General features: G+C 35.8%; 1 protein-coding gene across 1 annotated transcript; it reads right to left on the bottom strand.

Annotated features, from left to right (window-relative positions):
• Window positions 1-7,533: 7,533 nt before the first annotated feature.
• On the bottom strand, window positions 7,534-16,103 carry LOC146164937 (transient receptor potential cation channel subfamily M member 2-like). Its single transcript, XM_083382684.1, has 10 exons — window positions 15,997-16,103; window positions 14,973-15,119; window positions 14,176-14,278; window positions 12,962-13,119; window positions 12,512-12,606; window positions 11,440-11,579; window positions 11,285-11,375; window positions 10,251-10,426; window positions 8,595-8,721; window positions 7,534-8,025 (listed from the first exon to the last, which is right to left on the bottom strand). The coding sequence occupies exons 1-10, from the start codon at window positions 16,051-16,053 to the stop codon at window positions 7,872-7,874; spliced, it is 1,248 nt and encodes a 415-aa protein (XP_083238810.1). The 5' UTR covers window positions 16,054-16,103; the 3' UTR covers window positions 7,534-7,871.
• Window positions 16,104-16,503: the final 400 nt, after the last annotated feature.

The following is a 16,503-nucleotide window of genomic DNA, read 5'->3' as shown; positions in this document are numbered from 1 at the left end:
TAAAACAAATACACGAATCATAACATCACAGCCTTTTCCTCGATATAATTAATTTAATGTTAAACGTGACCAACAAATTTAAAGCGCCATTGTGCCGGCCAATTGAAAGAGCAAATACCCACACAATAGCAATAGGGTAGGAGGAAATCTTTCTAAACGTCCAACGCTTATCGATTAAACAACAAACAAAATCCAACCACAGCGTCTCCATACTATACTTGTAAACACCTTATATACTTAGATCTTTATCACTTGTTTCTTGCTGAAAACACACAGCCTAATTTCGGTTATATTGTTAAATAAACCAACTGGAACAAATTTTTGACCACACCTAAGCCTTGCGTGCAAAACGAACTCTGCAACTGATACCGGTACGTTTGTACTTTTGACTTTTTCTAAAGTGTTACCTATTTTTAAGCCAACGTGTAACAACGCGACTTTTTAGAACCACCTGCAAACAGCTCATATGCGCGCTTTTTAAACAATAGCCTTTATTATTCATGTAAACTCTTGCACTGCGTTCATATACAGCGCGGTTAAAAATAAAGCAGTTTTAAAGAGATGTATGACTGGACAAACTATATCCTCACCTCTTTAACCGTTCACATTGTTATAAAACCTATGCAAAATATCAGTGTTGTAAAGTCATTTAGTCATTTCGTAAAACAAAGTACAAGTCAGGTCTTTTTGAATAAATAACAAGTCAAGTCACAGTCCAAGTCATCGGTTGCCCAAGTCAAGTCCCAGTCAAGTCATAATTAGAGCAAGTCAACTTCAAGTCCAGCCCTTGTCAAAAAAAATAAAACTTTAAATTATGAAAACCGACAAACTCCTCCGATTATTATGAGCAACTCAAGTCAAAAATAACATAAAAGCACAATATAACAAGCAAATTATTTTATGTGCAAAGATTGGGCTAAATAACGCAATTTTATAATTAATTGCCTAATTAAAACAATTTATTTCCCAAGTCATTTGACCAAATGACTTAAGTCAAGTCAAGTCATTTGCCCAAAAGACTTAAGTCAAGTCAAGTCATTTAAAAACAGTGACTTAAGTGAACTATACTGCAAAATATATACGCAAATCATATATATATCCACGAAGAAATAGCAGAAAAGATATAAAACGTTTTATGCTGACTTATGAACGACGTCATAACGAAAACCTTAAGCTTGAAATAGCCCAGGCTTTCGAGAAATGAACACTGTGTTTGGCACCCGTCTAATACTCGCTTTAAAAAACTGTATTGTCACATGATTAAACCCTAATCAAATCAAGATCGTACTTCACCCTTAATTAAGTTCAATGAAAAAAACTTTTTTAACATCATATTTGCTTTTAGAGATTATGATCGCATTGTAATTATACTCTAAGTCCAAATCACTGTTCCTTAACGCTTTTCCTTGCTGCACCTTTTTCAAATCACCAACCAATTCTCGCACCCCCTTCTTGAATTGCTTAAAGCAGGGGTCGGCAACCTTTTTTGCACTGCGGATTGGTTTAAAACTGAAATTTTGTCGCGGACCGGCCTCAAAAAACAACAAATATTCAGTAAAGGAAATTTATTAGAAGTTTTTTCAATGCAAACTTTAAGCTTGTTTTGCCGCATAAAGATGCTCCCATCTAGGAATTATTGAACCTCATGAAACCCGCCGTTGGCATTAGGCCGCCAAGCAATTGAACCGCGGCTTTAATAAAACTTTTTGGCATTTACGTTTTATCTTAAATTACACTTGTACCATGAAATTACACTTGAATGGCCTACCATTATTACGCATTCCTACACCAGCTTAATTGATAAAGATACATAAAGCATTCTTTTAAAGTCCCAGTTTGTATTATATATAATAATTTATTTCAGATCCCCTTATCATGCATACCCTACACGACACTTTCTAAAGTTACTTAATACAAAAACTTTCATACGTACATGCCAGATTGGCTTTTTGCAATAAAAATACATGCATATTTGGATTTTGCGAACGTGCCATGTAACTCATATGGTCACAGCACACTAATTGTTTTGATCCTCAACGTGAACTTGATACTAATTGTGATTTTTTATCATATCGATCAACCGTGATGTATATTTAAACAAAAGTTAATGTGTTTTGAATATAAAAACACAATTAATTGTTTTGGACTTTTTTAGGTGTGTACGTACAGTTAAATCAAAAAAACATTTTTTTTGTTTAAATCAAAATTTTATTTTGACAACCCTGCTACGGACCGGTAACAAACATCTCGCGGACCGGTACCGGCGGTTGCCGACCACTGGCTTAAACAACAAAACCTAGGTAGTTTTATTTTTATTCAAGTAACTGATAACACAGGAACACAATACTAAAATGTGAGTTAGTTTTACATTTAACTGAGTGATACACCTTTTGTGTCCGTATCCAGGAACATCCCTCGCACCCCTGGTTGAGAAACCCTGCCCTCAATAGATATTTCCTTGCAAGGAGATAGCCATACTGAATTCATTGGATAAATTTGGGGACTATATACAGATTTAATAAAAAATCCATAAGCTGCAATATCTAACTACATTAATTTTAATTGATTTGACACAGGGCACAACGTGTGTCATTTAAAAAGCGGCAAATGCCAAAACATGATCAGAACATCAAGCGACGAAAAACTCTCGTAGGCAAGCCGCCATACATTCATTAAAAAACCTAAACCTATATAATTATTCGACATGTATCTCTATTACTGAGAACTACGGTTGCTTTACGTAAGCTTTCGCACCCAAATTGCACGAAAAAACAGCGCTTCTATTGTCCTATTTGCGGAATAGGTTTATACGTCCTTGCCACCCTGACTCACAGCATTGCGATGATTCAAACTATAGGCTCATAATTTTTGTAAACATAAATACATCAGCGCAAGTGGAACTTGATTAATGCGGCCTGCGCTTATTTGCTGCTATGAGCGCGACACCCGAACAGCTAAACAATGGCTTGCAAAACAAAAAGGAAAACGGCTCTAGGTCTGCGTGACACGCGGCCATCAATCAAGACAAATATCAAATACACACGGCGTTGTTAAACGTTATAAGCCTGGATGCCTGAAGTTGCGCGGTAGATACCAACAGCCATCTAAGAAAACATTGCTTAAAAGACCAGTTGTTCAACTCGGTGTACCAGAAAAGAATCACACTTTGTTATATCGCGTTCCTGACTTTTGGTTGAACAGGCGTTCGCATATATGTATAAGGATAAAATTGTACGGTAATCTGTAATTTTTTTGTTTTTTACATGCAGTAGGCGTTTTTACGTTTACAGAAAACGAAAGCAAAAAAGTAGGCGACTAAACCAAAAAGGCCTTACAACTATGGTTATACACTCGAACTTCATCTACTGTCGTACAACTTCTGTCGATAGCCATCTGATAAAATAATGTTTTTCGTCGAAAATAAATACAATGAATGCGAAAACGTTCAAGTGAAGTGTTTACTATTTTTCAATGTCCACCCTTTCTTCGCAATATACCGTGAAAATATTTTTTTTATAGATCCATCATTTAAAAAGCAAAAATCCACAGTCGTTGACGTAAGGTGTTTGCTACCTTTTTAAAGCCGGTGAAAAATCTCTACAAACTGTCTGGCCGTCGGCTGTTGATACACAACAGAGATCTAGCACTGATCGTATAGGCAGATTTGGCAGACTTGCTGAAAAAAAGCCGATCTAGCTAACTTGCTTACCGCGCGTCGCTCCCGGGGGCTATTTAATTGTAGATTCTTGACTTTCCGACTTCTGCAAAAGCATAGACAGCCCCATGTACTTCCTTTACTCTTTTTGACTGAGTTGAAAGCTTTTCTTAAAGGATTCGACCTTTATGGCAGCAAAGGTGTATCACAGTGTTGCATACCACTTATTTTTAAGTGACTTAAATCTAAGGTGAAAATAAAAAATAAAATTATTATTTTATCAAGGACTCAAGAGTTGATAAATTAATAATATTATTTTATTTTTAGCGTTTATATTGGGATCTAAGTCTGTTTCAAGTTGTTTTAGATCTTTTTATAACCTTTGTGGCTTTGTTTGAAGGACTTAAGAGCACTTAAACCAACTTTTAAGTTATTACAACACTGCTATAACTGCTTTGATTCTATTACGAGCAAGCAAACGCCTAACCAAAACAAAGCGGTAACTAAGGCTTGAAAGGCACCTGTGTCGAAGGCCCTATAGCCACCTGTGCTCTTCGTATCTGGCGACAGTTCCTGTGTTAAGACGGATGCACATTATCATTATACGCAATGCAAATCGAAAATGGAACATCCCTTGCCTTTTGAGCTTACCTTATATACAATAACGGCTGTAACTTTTAGTGTTGTAATAACTTGTCAATGACTTGACCTAAATGCACTTGAATTACTGTTTTCAAATAGCTTAACCGCCCTTGAGTCTTTTAGGTGAAATGGCTTGACTTTACTTAAGTGGTTTGGACAAGTGAATTGAGTTGCAATAGGTTGTTTTTATTACGCGATTTTTTTCATAAAATTGGGTTATTTATTTTAATTTTAGCGTTGCAATAAGTTGCGTTTTTGTTTTTTAGGTGAGGTATTGCTAATAATCGGACTATTTTATCATTTTTGATAGGTGTATACGTTTTATTTTTTATAACAAGGACTTGACAATGACTTGCTGTAATTATGACGTGACTTGGACTTGTGTCAATTTAAAATGACTTTGCAACAGTGTAATTGCTGCTTAATTAATAACTGTAATACTTGGTCATCTCTTCCTGCTTGTAATTATTCTCGTAACCTTTTTTTAGAATAGAAAATACGAGGTTTCTGTTAACGAGTTTCTTCACATCAAACTTGAAAAATTTGCCCCTTTAACTTAATGAACGATTTATTGTAGTATTTTCAACCCTTTTAAGACTAAACTTACTTAACAAAAACGGGCCAGACAAAACAAATACAGTTAATTGAACACCACTAACTAATGTATAAATAAACAAAACGCCAAAAAAAAAGAAAAAATGTGCTTTTCACATGAGTCAGACACCGTCAAGCAGGTGAAATAACCTTCATACGTAGGCCCATGTCCGATATATTACGAAGAAATTGGCAGGATGAGACGAAGGCTGTGTAGTGCAATACCAATAATGCAGTGCTGACTCTCATCTATTTCAGGCCATCTAGTGACTTTTTACTGTCGTTTCATTCGTAACAGTGTTGGAATGTAAACAAGTCAGTTTGAAATGACTAAATTTACGTCAAGTCATTTAAAGATAACGTAAGTCCAAGATTATAATGCCAGAAATAGCAAGTCAGGTCCCAGTCTTTAGGCTAATTGCTAAAGTCAAGTCCCAGTCAAGCCAATATGTGAACAAGTCAACTTTAAGTCATGAGTAGGGTATACAAATAAAACGTTAAACTATTAAAATTGATTAAGTCGTCCATCTATGACAAACGTCTTAACTGAAAAATACCAAAAACGCAGTATATATAGCAAGCAAATTATTTTACGACAAGAACCGATTTTTTAAAAAAATAATAAAAACACTTTATTTCAAGTTATTAGGCACAATGACTTTCAGCAAGTCAAATGATATCTCCAAATCGTTTTAGTCAACAAAACCCAAAAGACATAAGTCAAGTCAAGTCCTTTGAAAACAATTACTTAAGTGAACTAAAGTCATTGATTTAAGTCATTATAAGATTGCTTCGAACCATCTGGTTATAGGCCTACAACAAAGCGTTAAGCTCAAACTAACTAAAATTAATTAAAATCAGAAAGTGAACTAAAAGAATGCTTTAAGTGCTAGCTGCAGACTTTAGGTTACTGGTGAGTCATTGGCAAAAAGAGAATATAACTTAAGGGTGCTGCCATACCATTTATTATTGCGGTACTTTGTCCTGAACTCTATTTAACACCTAAAACCTTTCGGGGTCGCCTGAAAAGCCTGAACACAGCCACTATACCTACGATGATAATCTGAATAACCTCCTTAACCTTCCTGCTGAACGGTAAATGTTCTCAAAAGCGTGACGGAAGATGCATTAACTGCCTTATTTTATATCTTGCTCTTGCACGACTTTGCTTCGTGTGTAAATTTAACGTAGCCGGTGCCTCTGGCATATGGCTCACCAAAACCAGTCTGCCAACCAAGAATTTCATGCAAGAAAGGCAAGGTTAACAGCGCGGCGTTGTCTCAGAGAATTAAGTTGCAAATTAATCATAGCACCGTTGCCCGCTGCATCCTGTTAACCATACACATGGATAAGGAGATTAGTAATTCGGTTCTATTTATAAACTGAACAATTAGACGTGCAGAACTGTAATATGGGAGTCAAATGCGGAACAAAACTAAACGCACCAATTTTAATTAAAATAGTCCACTATGTTTTAATAGTCCAACTATGTAAATATAGGTGGTGTAGATTTTATATTTTTTATATAACACCGCACGCATATGCTACTTAATATAAAAAAACGTGGACAAATTTAGATTTTTGTAAACGGCCGTATTTTTCTTATTCTAACAATTAGACAAATACGGCCATTTAAAAAAATCAGGTTTGTGTTGCTATTTGACAAAATACCTGGAAAAGCTGAATGGCTAGTTAAGAGGCCTCGACTACCCTAATGACACCACATTTAGGTTCATTCTGTTTTATAGAGATATTATTGAGGCAGTCATATAGTATATGGGGTGTTTCAAAAAGCGACTGGAGCGTTGATTCACAAATATACTAAAAGGCATGATTGAAGTTAAAGTCCCGCCAGAGGCTTCCATTGTGTCATTGATAAATGTTCTGGTATTGTCGGCACCAGTGGTTCTCAAACTTTTTCATCTCTTTTCTCTTGGACCCTTTTTGCTAATCAAGGACCTCATTAATTTTCTAAAATGAGGAAAATAAAAATCAATACGGAATAATAAAATTGCTTGAACATTCAAACTATTTTTAATGCATATGAGCTGTCAATGATTTAATGTCCATAATTCTCGTAGGATTTGATCCATCTGATAATAATCCGTTAATATATTCAAAACATGTTATGCGCACCCCTTATTCCTCACAGAGTCCAAGGGGTCCGCGGACCCCACTTGGAAAAGCACTTTAGAGAGCTACACTGTTTAGTTGTTGAGTCCCCCGATGTTTCTTTATTCGTTTTCGTTGGTTAAAAATTTAGGATACACCAATAGTGGAAAGCTAGCATATTAAGGCTTCTACAATATAGGCTTAATACCTTTGTGCTGCGTGCTAATAACCAGGGTATATAACCGGACTATTAAAACTTACTGTTTAAATTTGATTCATACCTGGACAAATAACTTATTTGCGCTTTGTTTACGTAAAATTAAGTGCAATTTAACGTAAACACTTCTTGCATTAAACAATTTCACCGCATTCTAATGAAAAAATACTTCGTGCAAGGCAAAATGTATTTTTAAATAGGACGGGTCACTAAAAATTCGGGATTATAATTGGGCTGAGATGAACTTTACAGTCTTTACTTGATAAAGTGACTTATATCGGGAATAGCCCTTCCTTCATATTTAAAAAAATTAAATGTAATGTTATTGTACCAACGACCCCACTTGGACTAAAACAGTGTTTCTCAACCCATGCGTCGACCCTGCAGTAAACACACATAGCGAGACACATTAAATCAATATGAATCCATTAAAGCTATATATAGTCTTAATAATGTTTTGCCCACTTTCCTCCTAAATCACCGAAAAAAAATTGGGTCGCCAAAACTTTGGTGCTAAAGGGTCGCCGCGATAAAGGTCGAGAACCACTGAATTAAAAGAATCAAACAAATCTATTTACAAGATTGCTGTGCATCGTACAATATAGTGATTAGTTAGCAAAACGTAACCAAACAAAAAAAAAGGCAACAGTTTCATGGTTTCGAAGTGGATTTGATCAAGGCGGTTGATGCCCATTTGTCTGCCGCACTTGGTGTTGTTGACTGTGTTGAATGTAATCTACCAATCGCCAATCTGCTGATTTCTATGTTCTGCAGGTGTTCCAACTTTGCTTCTATGCCTTTTTGTCTGAAAGAAGCAAGTAGGGTTAACATATTTTGGTTCAAAAACTAAACAACTCCTAAAACCCCAGTTCATATATTTCTAACAGTTTAAAAATGTAAGCTCAAGTGCTATACATTAGGATAATATTGAAAAAAAAAATGCGACAATATAATTATCCAAGTACGACAGAGGTAGGTTAAACCATTTTTTAAAGCCATAACTCAATATATCTTAATATTAGTAAAAATAACATACTCTCTTAACTGCTTTGCAAATAAATGACAAGCTTGGTATTTTCAAAAACTATAAAATTCAATCCAAACCTTGTCAGCCTTTTAAAGCATAATTAATTTTTGAGGGTTACATTTTCCAAGCATACGAAACAAGCTTCACTAAAAATTAAAAAATCTGAGTAAAACTTTGCAATGTAGTTTCTTGAGAAATTATGTATTTCGGCTCAGTGTAATCCACAGTATGGGCCAAAGAAACGCTTTATCGTCCTCCCGATGATGCTTTTAATCGCATAAAAACAATCTAGCAACTTAAACAAGCCTGTTATATAAGCATGCAAAAACTTGGCGCGCAACACGCACATCTGAACGACGGTATTCAGCAGGTTCTTTTGCTTCTTCTTCTCTTGTTCGTCCTTCAGCATTATCTCCAGCACGTCACGCTCGAACGAGAACAGCTCACTCTTCTGTTCCTTCTGAACTGGTTTTTCTATATGTTGAAATTTTATTATGTCGGTGGGTGGTGACGTTTAACAGTGTTGTAAACAAGTCATTTAAAAATGACATGAGTCCCAGCCGATTCATTGGTTGCTCTATTCCAGTGGTTCTCAAACTTTAAAAAAAAAATTACGCAACTACCCCTCAGTAAATTTTTAAATTGCTCACGGTCCCTCAAAAATATACACAAAATAAGATTTGTTTCTAATGATTTAAACTTCTTTGCTCGGCTATGTTAACCTCTAACGAATCACTTTATTTGAGTAAAGCAATCACGAACAGTTTTAAAACCGTGATTGACCGTTCAGCCCACAGTGTCACGCAACCTGTGAAAACGAAATTCTCAATAGCACAGCGCAACACTATGACGTCACAATGGACAATTCAACTCGAAGTGTACAATAACTTTAATGAGCAACTATATTCAGCTTTGTTTTGAAAAGTAAAGTTGCCTGAAAATTTTATTGCACAAAAAGTTTCCTTCATCAGGGGCGTCGTGTTGATTTTTTGTTAGGTGCTTTGCGGTCCCCGAAAATTGTCTCGCGGACCCCAAAAGGACCGCGGACCCCAGTTTGAGAACCACTGCTCTAGTCAGATACCAGTTAAATCATTATTGAAGCAAGTCAACTCCAAGTCAAGTCATTAATGTCAAAATAAAACGTTAAGCCATAAAAATTGGTAAACTTGTCCGAGTATGAGCAATAACTTAACTAAAAATAAGGATATATAGCAAGCTAATTGTGTAGGGCCTACGTGCAGAAAATTAGATAAATAAACCAATTTTATAAAATCGTGTCAAACAAACTTTAACCAAAGTCATTTGACTGAATGGCCTAATCCAAGTCAAGTCAAGTCATTTGAAAACAATGCCTTAAGTGCACTTTAGTCAAGTGATTGCCTTACGTGATATCCACACTGGAGTGTAGTGCAACAAAACACTTACAAATTTTAACATTTTTGTGAGGTAACGAAAACAAACAAAAGCAAAGTCTTCTTGTTTTTTTATGAATTGAATAAGACGGTAAAAAGTTTTATGCCAAAAGTCTTTTTAGATATACATTGCAATGTATTTAGGTATATATTTTGCAGCCTACGATGATCACATCGTAAATAACCTATGCTTCTGTTCAAACAATTCGGTATCCGAAGTGACCATCAAATAACAAATATGAATTGAAGGTTTAAGGATCGGATTTTGGCCTAAAGTATAAGGGATTGCAACTAAGTGACGAAAGAAAACTGATTTCGTGTTTGCGGTTTCAAAAAGGATGAACTCCACTACAGTGGTTATTGACTTTCCAGAAACGGTTTTTAGTTTTAGGCGATTTTATTTTTTTACTATGGCAAATAGTTATTTGAAATGTTGAATCTATCTCATGTGGAACCGTCCTGCTGTGCTGTTTTGTGTCATTCCTAATAACCATAAGTTGGGTTTCACGCCAGGTCGTTCACAGCGCTGATGGAAAACCAAAAAAAATCAGTCGTTCGCGATAAAAAATTATCGACCAAACGTCGCCTTACTAAACGGGCTGAAGGTTTCGGGAACATCTCGAAAGCTGTTGATAAATCTGATGATGTCCTCAAAAATCACGAAGGGCGATGGGAGCCAGGGGCGGTCGCAGAATTCCGCAACTACGTCGAATCTGTGAAAGCTCCAAAAGATTCCCGACCGGTCTTGGATGTTCTGGAACGTGTAACTGCAACAACGGAAACAAGGAAATGTTGTTATCACTATAATATTTTACCGCCACATTACATTTAAGATAAGTCCGATAGTTTGTAGTTTATTCCGATGGCGATGTTTTGGATAAAAAGCAAAGTTGATCCGAACCAATACCAAATTACGTCGTTACTATGATCAAATAGGCAAAATTTATCAAATTGAAACGGGCGAATGCTTTATTAGTGCTTGTGGGATTTTCAAGCAAGGAAATGCTTCAGCGATTGGAAACTCAATAATCTTTATTGTAAACATGCCACTTTCGGTGTCTTAAAAGTACCCGGTACCTTAAACAGTTAAAAGCTTATGTTCAGGGACGCCGGAGCGATTTCAGGCAAGGGGGGCGACTTTTATGGTAAGGGCAACATAGACCGCAGGCTAGCTTAGCGAGCCGAAATATTGGGGGGTCCGGGGTACTCCCCCCGAAAAATTTTTGCGGCCACGCCCTCTAGATTGGCTTAAAATGGTACCAAAAATGTTTTAACAAATGTCAACCATGTCATTTTACGAATTTTTTTGTATTTTTCCGTAGCTCAAGCCCTCCTATATAATATTTAACGTTGTGAAAGCAATAAATCATTTTTCATGAAAGGGGCACTTTTGCCCCCCCCCCCCCCATACATTTCAAAATGTATTTAATTAAAGCAACCTAATCGAGGCTTTTACATTACTGTCGAGGCAGTTACTTAAAAACATTGACTTAAAAAAACTTAGGAAATTACAACACTGGATACATGTAAGTATAGTGGGTTAACTTTCTTTTAATCGAGCAAAAGATACAACTGCTTTTTTAACAAGCAATTATTCACAAGATCACAAAACGGAGCATATATACCTGAACATTGCGATAAGAAGATTCAGCATGAGGATGTTGGAAAATAGCATGTAAAAACACGTGGCCAGTACTCTCAACAGCTCGTAGAAGTCTGTAACATTATCAGTTTTGAACTAACTGGATTATAAATTGTTGAACAAAAATTGTTTTCCAACCGTGAACAGCTTTGGAAGCGTTGTTCAAACCATTTCCGTAGAGCTGCCAGTAGGGCCGACGAAGAATGTGGTTATACCAGCTTAGTACGAAGGTATCTAAGCTTGTGCTATTGATGCGAAGCTTTTTTTCCTTATTGCCCCTGAAAAATATGGTGAATAACAAAAGACCAGGGGCTTATTCACTAACCTACTTGCATTGCATGAAATAAGTGTCCAATTTTTTTTTTGTTGAATCTGCATATTAAATACTTTACCACAAAATACCACAAACTTATCAACACTATAATACTACAGAATGTTGAATATAAATATAAAAAAAAATATGGCAAAATCATGTCAAGATATACTTACACATAAACATTAAATCGGTGTGACTGTTATTAAAATAGCGACAGGAATACTCTATTAGTGGTTTGATGAATAGAACAGTCTGGGATCCTAGCCCCTTGTTGGTTACTGTGAACTTTCAAGGAGAACGCACCATTTTTTTAACCAATTGAGTGATAATTGACATATTAGCTAGGCACATCCTTCTTATATGTTTCAATATTAAACCATATACGTGTACAGTAGTTAGTTTGCAGAAATACCAGATGGAATGCCAGAGTTTTTATGGTACTTATCTATTTAGGTTTTCTTGTTTAAAACATTTACGGTAGTTTTGTAATGACTTTGCCTCTGAAACAGTTTTTTCGCAGATTTGTCAGACTTTTGAAACACTATATACGGATCTGTTCATAAGTTTAATGATGAAAATAACGGCTCAAATAGACGTTAAAAGCAACGTCAGACTTTTGTTGTTTTAAATCATAAAACTGGTCTCAACAGAACGAATTTACCAATTTTACCAATTTAACTTTTAATTTTAAAGAAAATTACTTGCTATGACAATGACTTAGGCTGAGACTTAACATGGTGTTTACCCCAATCGACCTGTCTGGGACTTTTGCTTACAACATTGATTTATGGTTTCTACATAATTTTAACGTAGCAAAAGGGTGCATCATGTGAAATAGCTTAAAACACAACAACTGGTATAGCACAACGCTGGTAAATACTGTCTTATACAAACCTGGCATTTGGTTTGTCGTCCAGGGCAGTAAGTATGACGCCGTAGCAGAGAAAAATAAGACCCATAATTGAGAGAAAGACCACCAAGTCTTTCAACTGAAACAGCATGAAATATAACCGCGTTGAAGAATTATACCTAAATTTCTAAAGTATAGATCAGCGCAACAGCTCTGTGTAATGCATTGACAAACGAAAGAAAACGTTTTCCCCAAATTTACTTAATATACTAAGTCAAAAATGAGTTAAATAAACTCGATAAATGCGCTTTTAGCAGACATTTGGATATATAGCTTAACTTAATTGACAAGAGATATATAAGTAAAATATGCCTTACAACAGCCGCAATAGTTTGTATTTGGATCAATTTTTCTAAACTTTGTACCAGACACGAACGTTTCTCACGTTCTACTGAATGTGTACCGCATGTGAAGAACAACTACTTTAAACTCACCATTTTTCGCATCATGTAAACCTTCGGGCCAAAGTACTTGAAGACGAGATAAACCTGAAAACACCGGATGTACATTGCGAAAAGAGCAATGCAAAGAAGTGTCTTGCCGACGTACCAAAGTTGGTTGTCATAGGCACCGGTCCACATAATGGTCTGACCTACGGTTGGAAATCGAACATTATTAAAATAAACAAACCAACATTTTCATTGACTACACAACAGGGCCTACAAGTATACAATCAGGAAAATTAAAAATGCTGCGAAATTGCAATAGGGTCTATCACAAAGAAAACAAAATCAACTTGTAAAAATATAGTAAAAGTTATAGTAGGTATATAAATTCAAATGGTTGTAAAACGATTGCGAAGCTGGTTACATCTGGAACGTTTGATATAATAATGTGTTTGTCATTTTCTCAATTATTTTTATCAAAAGTTTTAAAGTTAAACCATCTCCTACAAAGTTTGTTTGTTTAGTTTAAATCAGGAGTCGGAAACCCTTTTAGAGACTGCGTACTTTTGTTGTATTTTCGTGAGAGAATTATTTAACAACTAGTTAAGAATGGCAAAAATGGTGATTTGAATATATATTAAGGGTCATTTATTTTCTTAATTCTTTAAAAGACAGAACATATAATGAGCAAATAATTTTTTTGCTAAATTTGCATTTTTTATTACAGAGTGCCATATGGTATGCACAGGGTCTTTGCGCTATGAAAACATTACCTCAAAACGGGCTAAAAATATTACAGAACCAAATTAGCTTTGCGAGAAGCGCGAAAAATGTTTGCTATAACGTGGCATTATTATGTCAAGCAAAAAGGTTAAAAAAAGTTCTTCTGTGAGTCAGATACTTTTATCAAAAGCATGTGGCGTCATCAAAAAAGTCATATATGTTTTAGGTTCTTGACCGTTGGTTGAAGTCTACTATTCTGTATTTTTAGAATAAAGCATAACAGTCAAGGCTGGTTCACACTAGACGCGTCTAACGTTAACGTAAAACGTTTTTGAAAAACGCTTTCGGTTGCGGAAAAGTTCAAATATTTCAACTTTGACGCTTTCGGTTAGAAGCGAGGAAATTTGCCGTTAACGCTGGCAACGCGTTATGTGTGAACTGAACGACGTTAGCCGTTAGACGCCAGACGATAACGCTAGACGTTAACGCGTCTAGTGTGAACCAGCCTATTATTTTAGCACTCCAAAACAAAATGTCACCTGTGAAGTAGCAGCTGACCAGCACAAGGTCCATTTTGTTCCAGGGACTAGCAATCCAGGCCTTCAGCTTTCCCCAAGCGGTCCTACTTTCGCTTGTGCCAAGCTAAAAAGTATTGGCTAGTCAGGGACAGCAAAACTGCGTATAACGCGTTGGTAACCAGGGTTTTCTCAGTCGGTTTATTTTGCTAGAGTCGGACATAGGTTGAATACTATAGTTTTTATAACCTAATACTACATTTATACTCGTTTACATATTTTACAATTTATTTAATATAGGGATATAAATTGAATAAAGACAAAAAAAAACTTATTTTTGGGCCCATAGATTAACTTGTGTCATAATTTGAAATACTCAGACTTTAATTTGGGTTTATAAGAAATATAAGACTATAAGTAACTATATACAGGGTGAGTATGTTAATGCAACCCGAAACCAGTGGCATAGGTTTTTTTTAACACGTACGTTTTTTACAGGTGTTTACTAAACGATAATTATTCCTTCAATTATGCACTTTACTTGGGTCTTTAAATTTTAAATTGTACTTCTTTACAAGGGGTTTACTTCTTAACAAGGGGTTTCATTCTCAACAAGGATTTCACTTTTTAACAAGAAGTCTACTTCTTAAAAACGGGTTAACGTGGATGATCAAATAATCAACATTGGTAACTACTTTAAAGCGGCGGAAAATTGTCATTTATATGACTGCCACAAAGAAGCTACCAAAATCACAACATCGTGCTTTTTTAAAGTCGATTTCGGCCCTTGTTGTGACCACGAAAGCCTGGCTTTGTATTACCTGACGCAGTTCGTCCACCGTGAGACCGAAAAAGTAGCTGAACAGAACGATGGATATCGCAAAACACGGCGTGTCAGGCAAATTGAACTTCGTGTTATCGGTCAAAAGGTAGTAGCTCATCAGACTAATGACGATTGTCATGAACATCTGTCAACGCACTTAGGTTGAAAACTACTTTCGGGCTAATTAACGCCGTATACAGAAAACTAAAACTCGCTGAAGCAAATAAAAATAAAAATACAGTGATGCGATTGCAGAACAGATTTGAAGTAAACTAAAGACACAGTGTATTGATGTATACAACATATAAACGGGTGAACCTATTACAACCCAAGTATGTTTTGTGGATTCTTCCGGAAAACAAAAATGACAAAATTTGGTTCAAAAACATACCCCTTCTACATTTTTGTGTAGAGATACGAAAGTCATAAAAACTTTTAATATGCTAACAATTATTTTAGTAAATCCAAACATGTATAATTGCAGAATTTTTAATAAGCTCCGGCCCTTGAAAAATGGTCTCGTTGCCTACTACTGGGCCATTGCCCACAGTTTGGGACCCACTGTCTTAGGGCGTTGGAATCTATACATCCGGATCTAGTTTTAAAGACCTTATAGAATGCGTAGCATGGTTTACTAGTACTGTTCTTGTACTGGGGGGTGCTTTGTTAGAGAAACCCGTAATAAAATTTCGACTGTAGCATATGTTTACGAGTTATCTAACAAAAGTTCATTCTTTTATTATGTTTATGCTTATATTTAAAAAATGTATAATGCATATATTGCAACATATAGTTGGCTATCGACAGTTGGACAATTTTCCGGTGGTGGATCAGATTACAACGATCTGTCTGCCATGGTTTCTATAAAGCATAACGGACAAAATACACAAAAGAAAACATCGATAACTATACTGAAAAAAATATTTTAAACTTTACATTTTAAGCCTTTGTCCTGCTATCTTCGCGTTGACGAGAAATCACGAAAGGTTTTACTTAACCTACAAGGTCGTCGGGTGTCTTACCGCATGGACGAGAAACTTGACTCTAGGCGAGTTAAAGTAGTCGTAGGTGTCCCTCATAGCCGACACTAGACGGCTCTGTGCCTTGCTGTGACGCGTCACACCTGATCCGCCCCGCACCGTTTCCCCTCCCCACCTCTCCATGATGTTCAGAACCCCGCGGAAACCTGTTAACAAATCTAGGTTGGTCTAAGTGTTTTAGCTCTGGAAGCAGTGTTGTAAAGAACATCATTTACAAATGACTTAAGTACCAGTCAAGTTATTTATGGAACAACTTAAGTCCACAGTCTATAAAAAAATTCCAAGTCATCAGTTTCCCAAGTCAAGTCATTTTATAGCAATTCAATGTGAATCGAATCACTAATATAAAAATAAACTATAAACTATTAAATTTGGTAAACTCGTCCGATTATGAGCAATTGTTCAACTCAAAAATAAAAAAAAATAAAAAAACATTAAGCAAACTAGTCGTTTTCAGACCAAGAGTAATAGCTCTATTTTAATACCAAA

Source organism: Ascidiella aspersa, chromosome 2 (assembly GCF_963924565.1).
Source record: "Ascidiella aspersa chromosome 2, kaAscAspe10.2, whole genome shotgun sequence".
Lineage (NCBI taxonomy): Eukaryota > Metazoa > Chordata > Ascidiacea > Phlebobranchia > Ascidiidae > Ascidiella > Ascidiella aspersa.
Note: the sequence above shows the minus strand (reverse complement) of the source record. Positions and strands in the feature narration are given on the sequence as shown.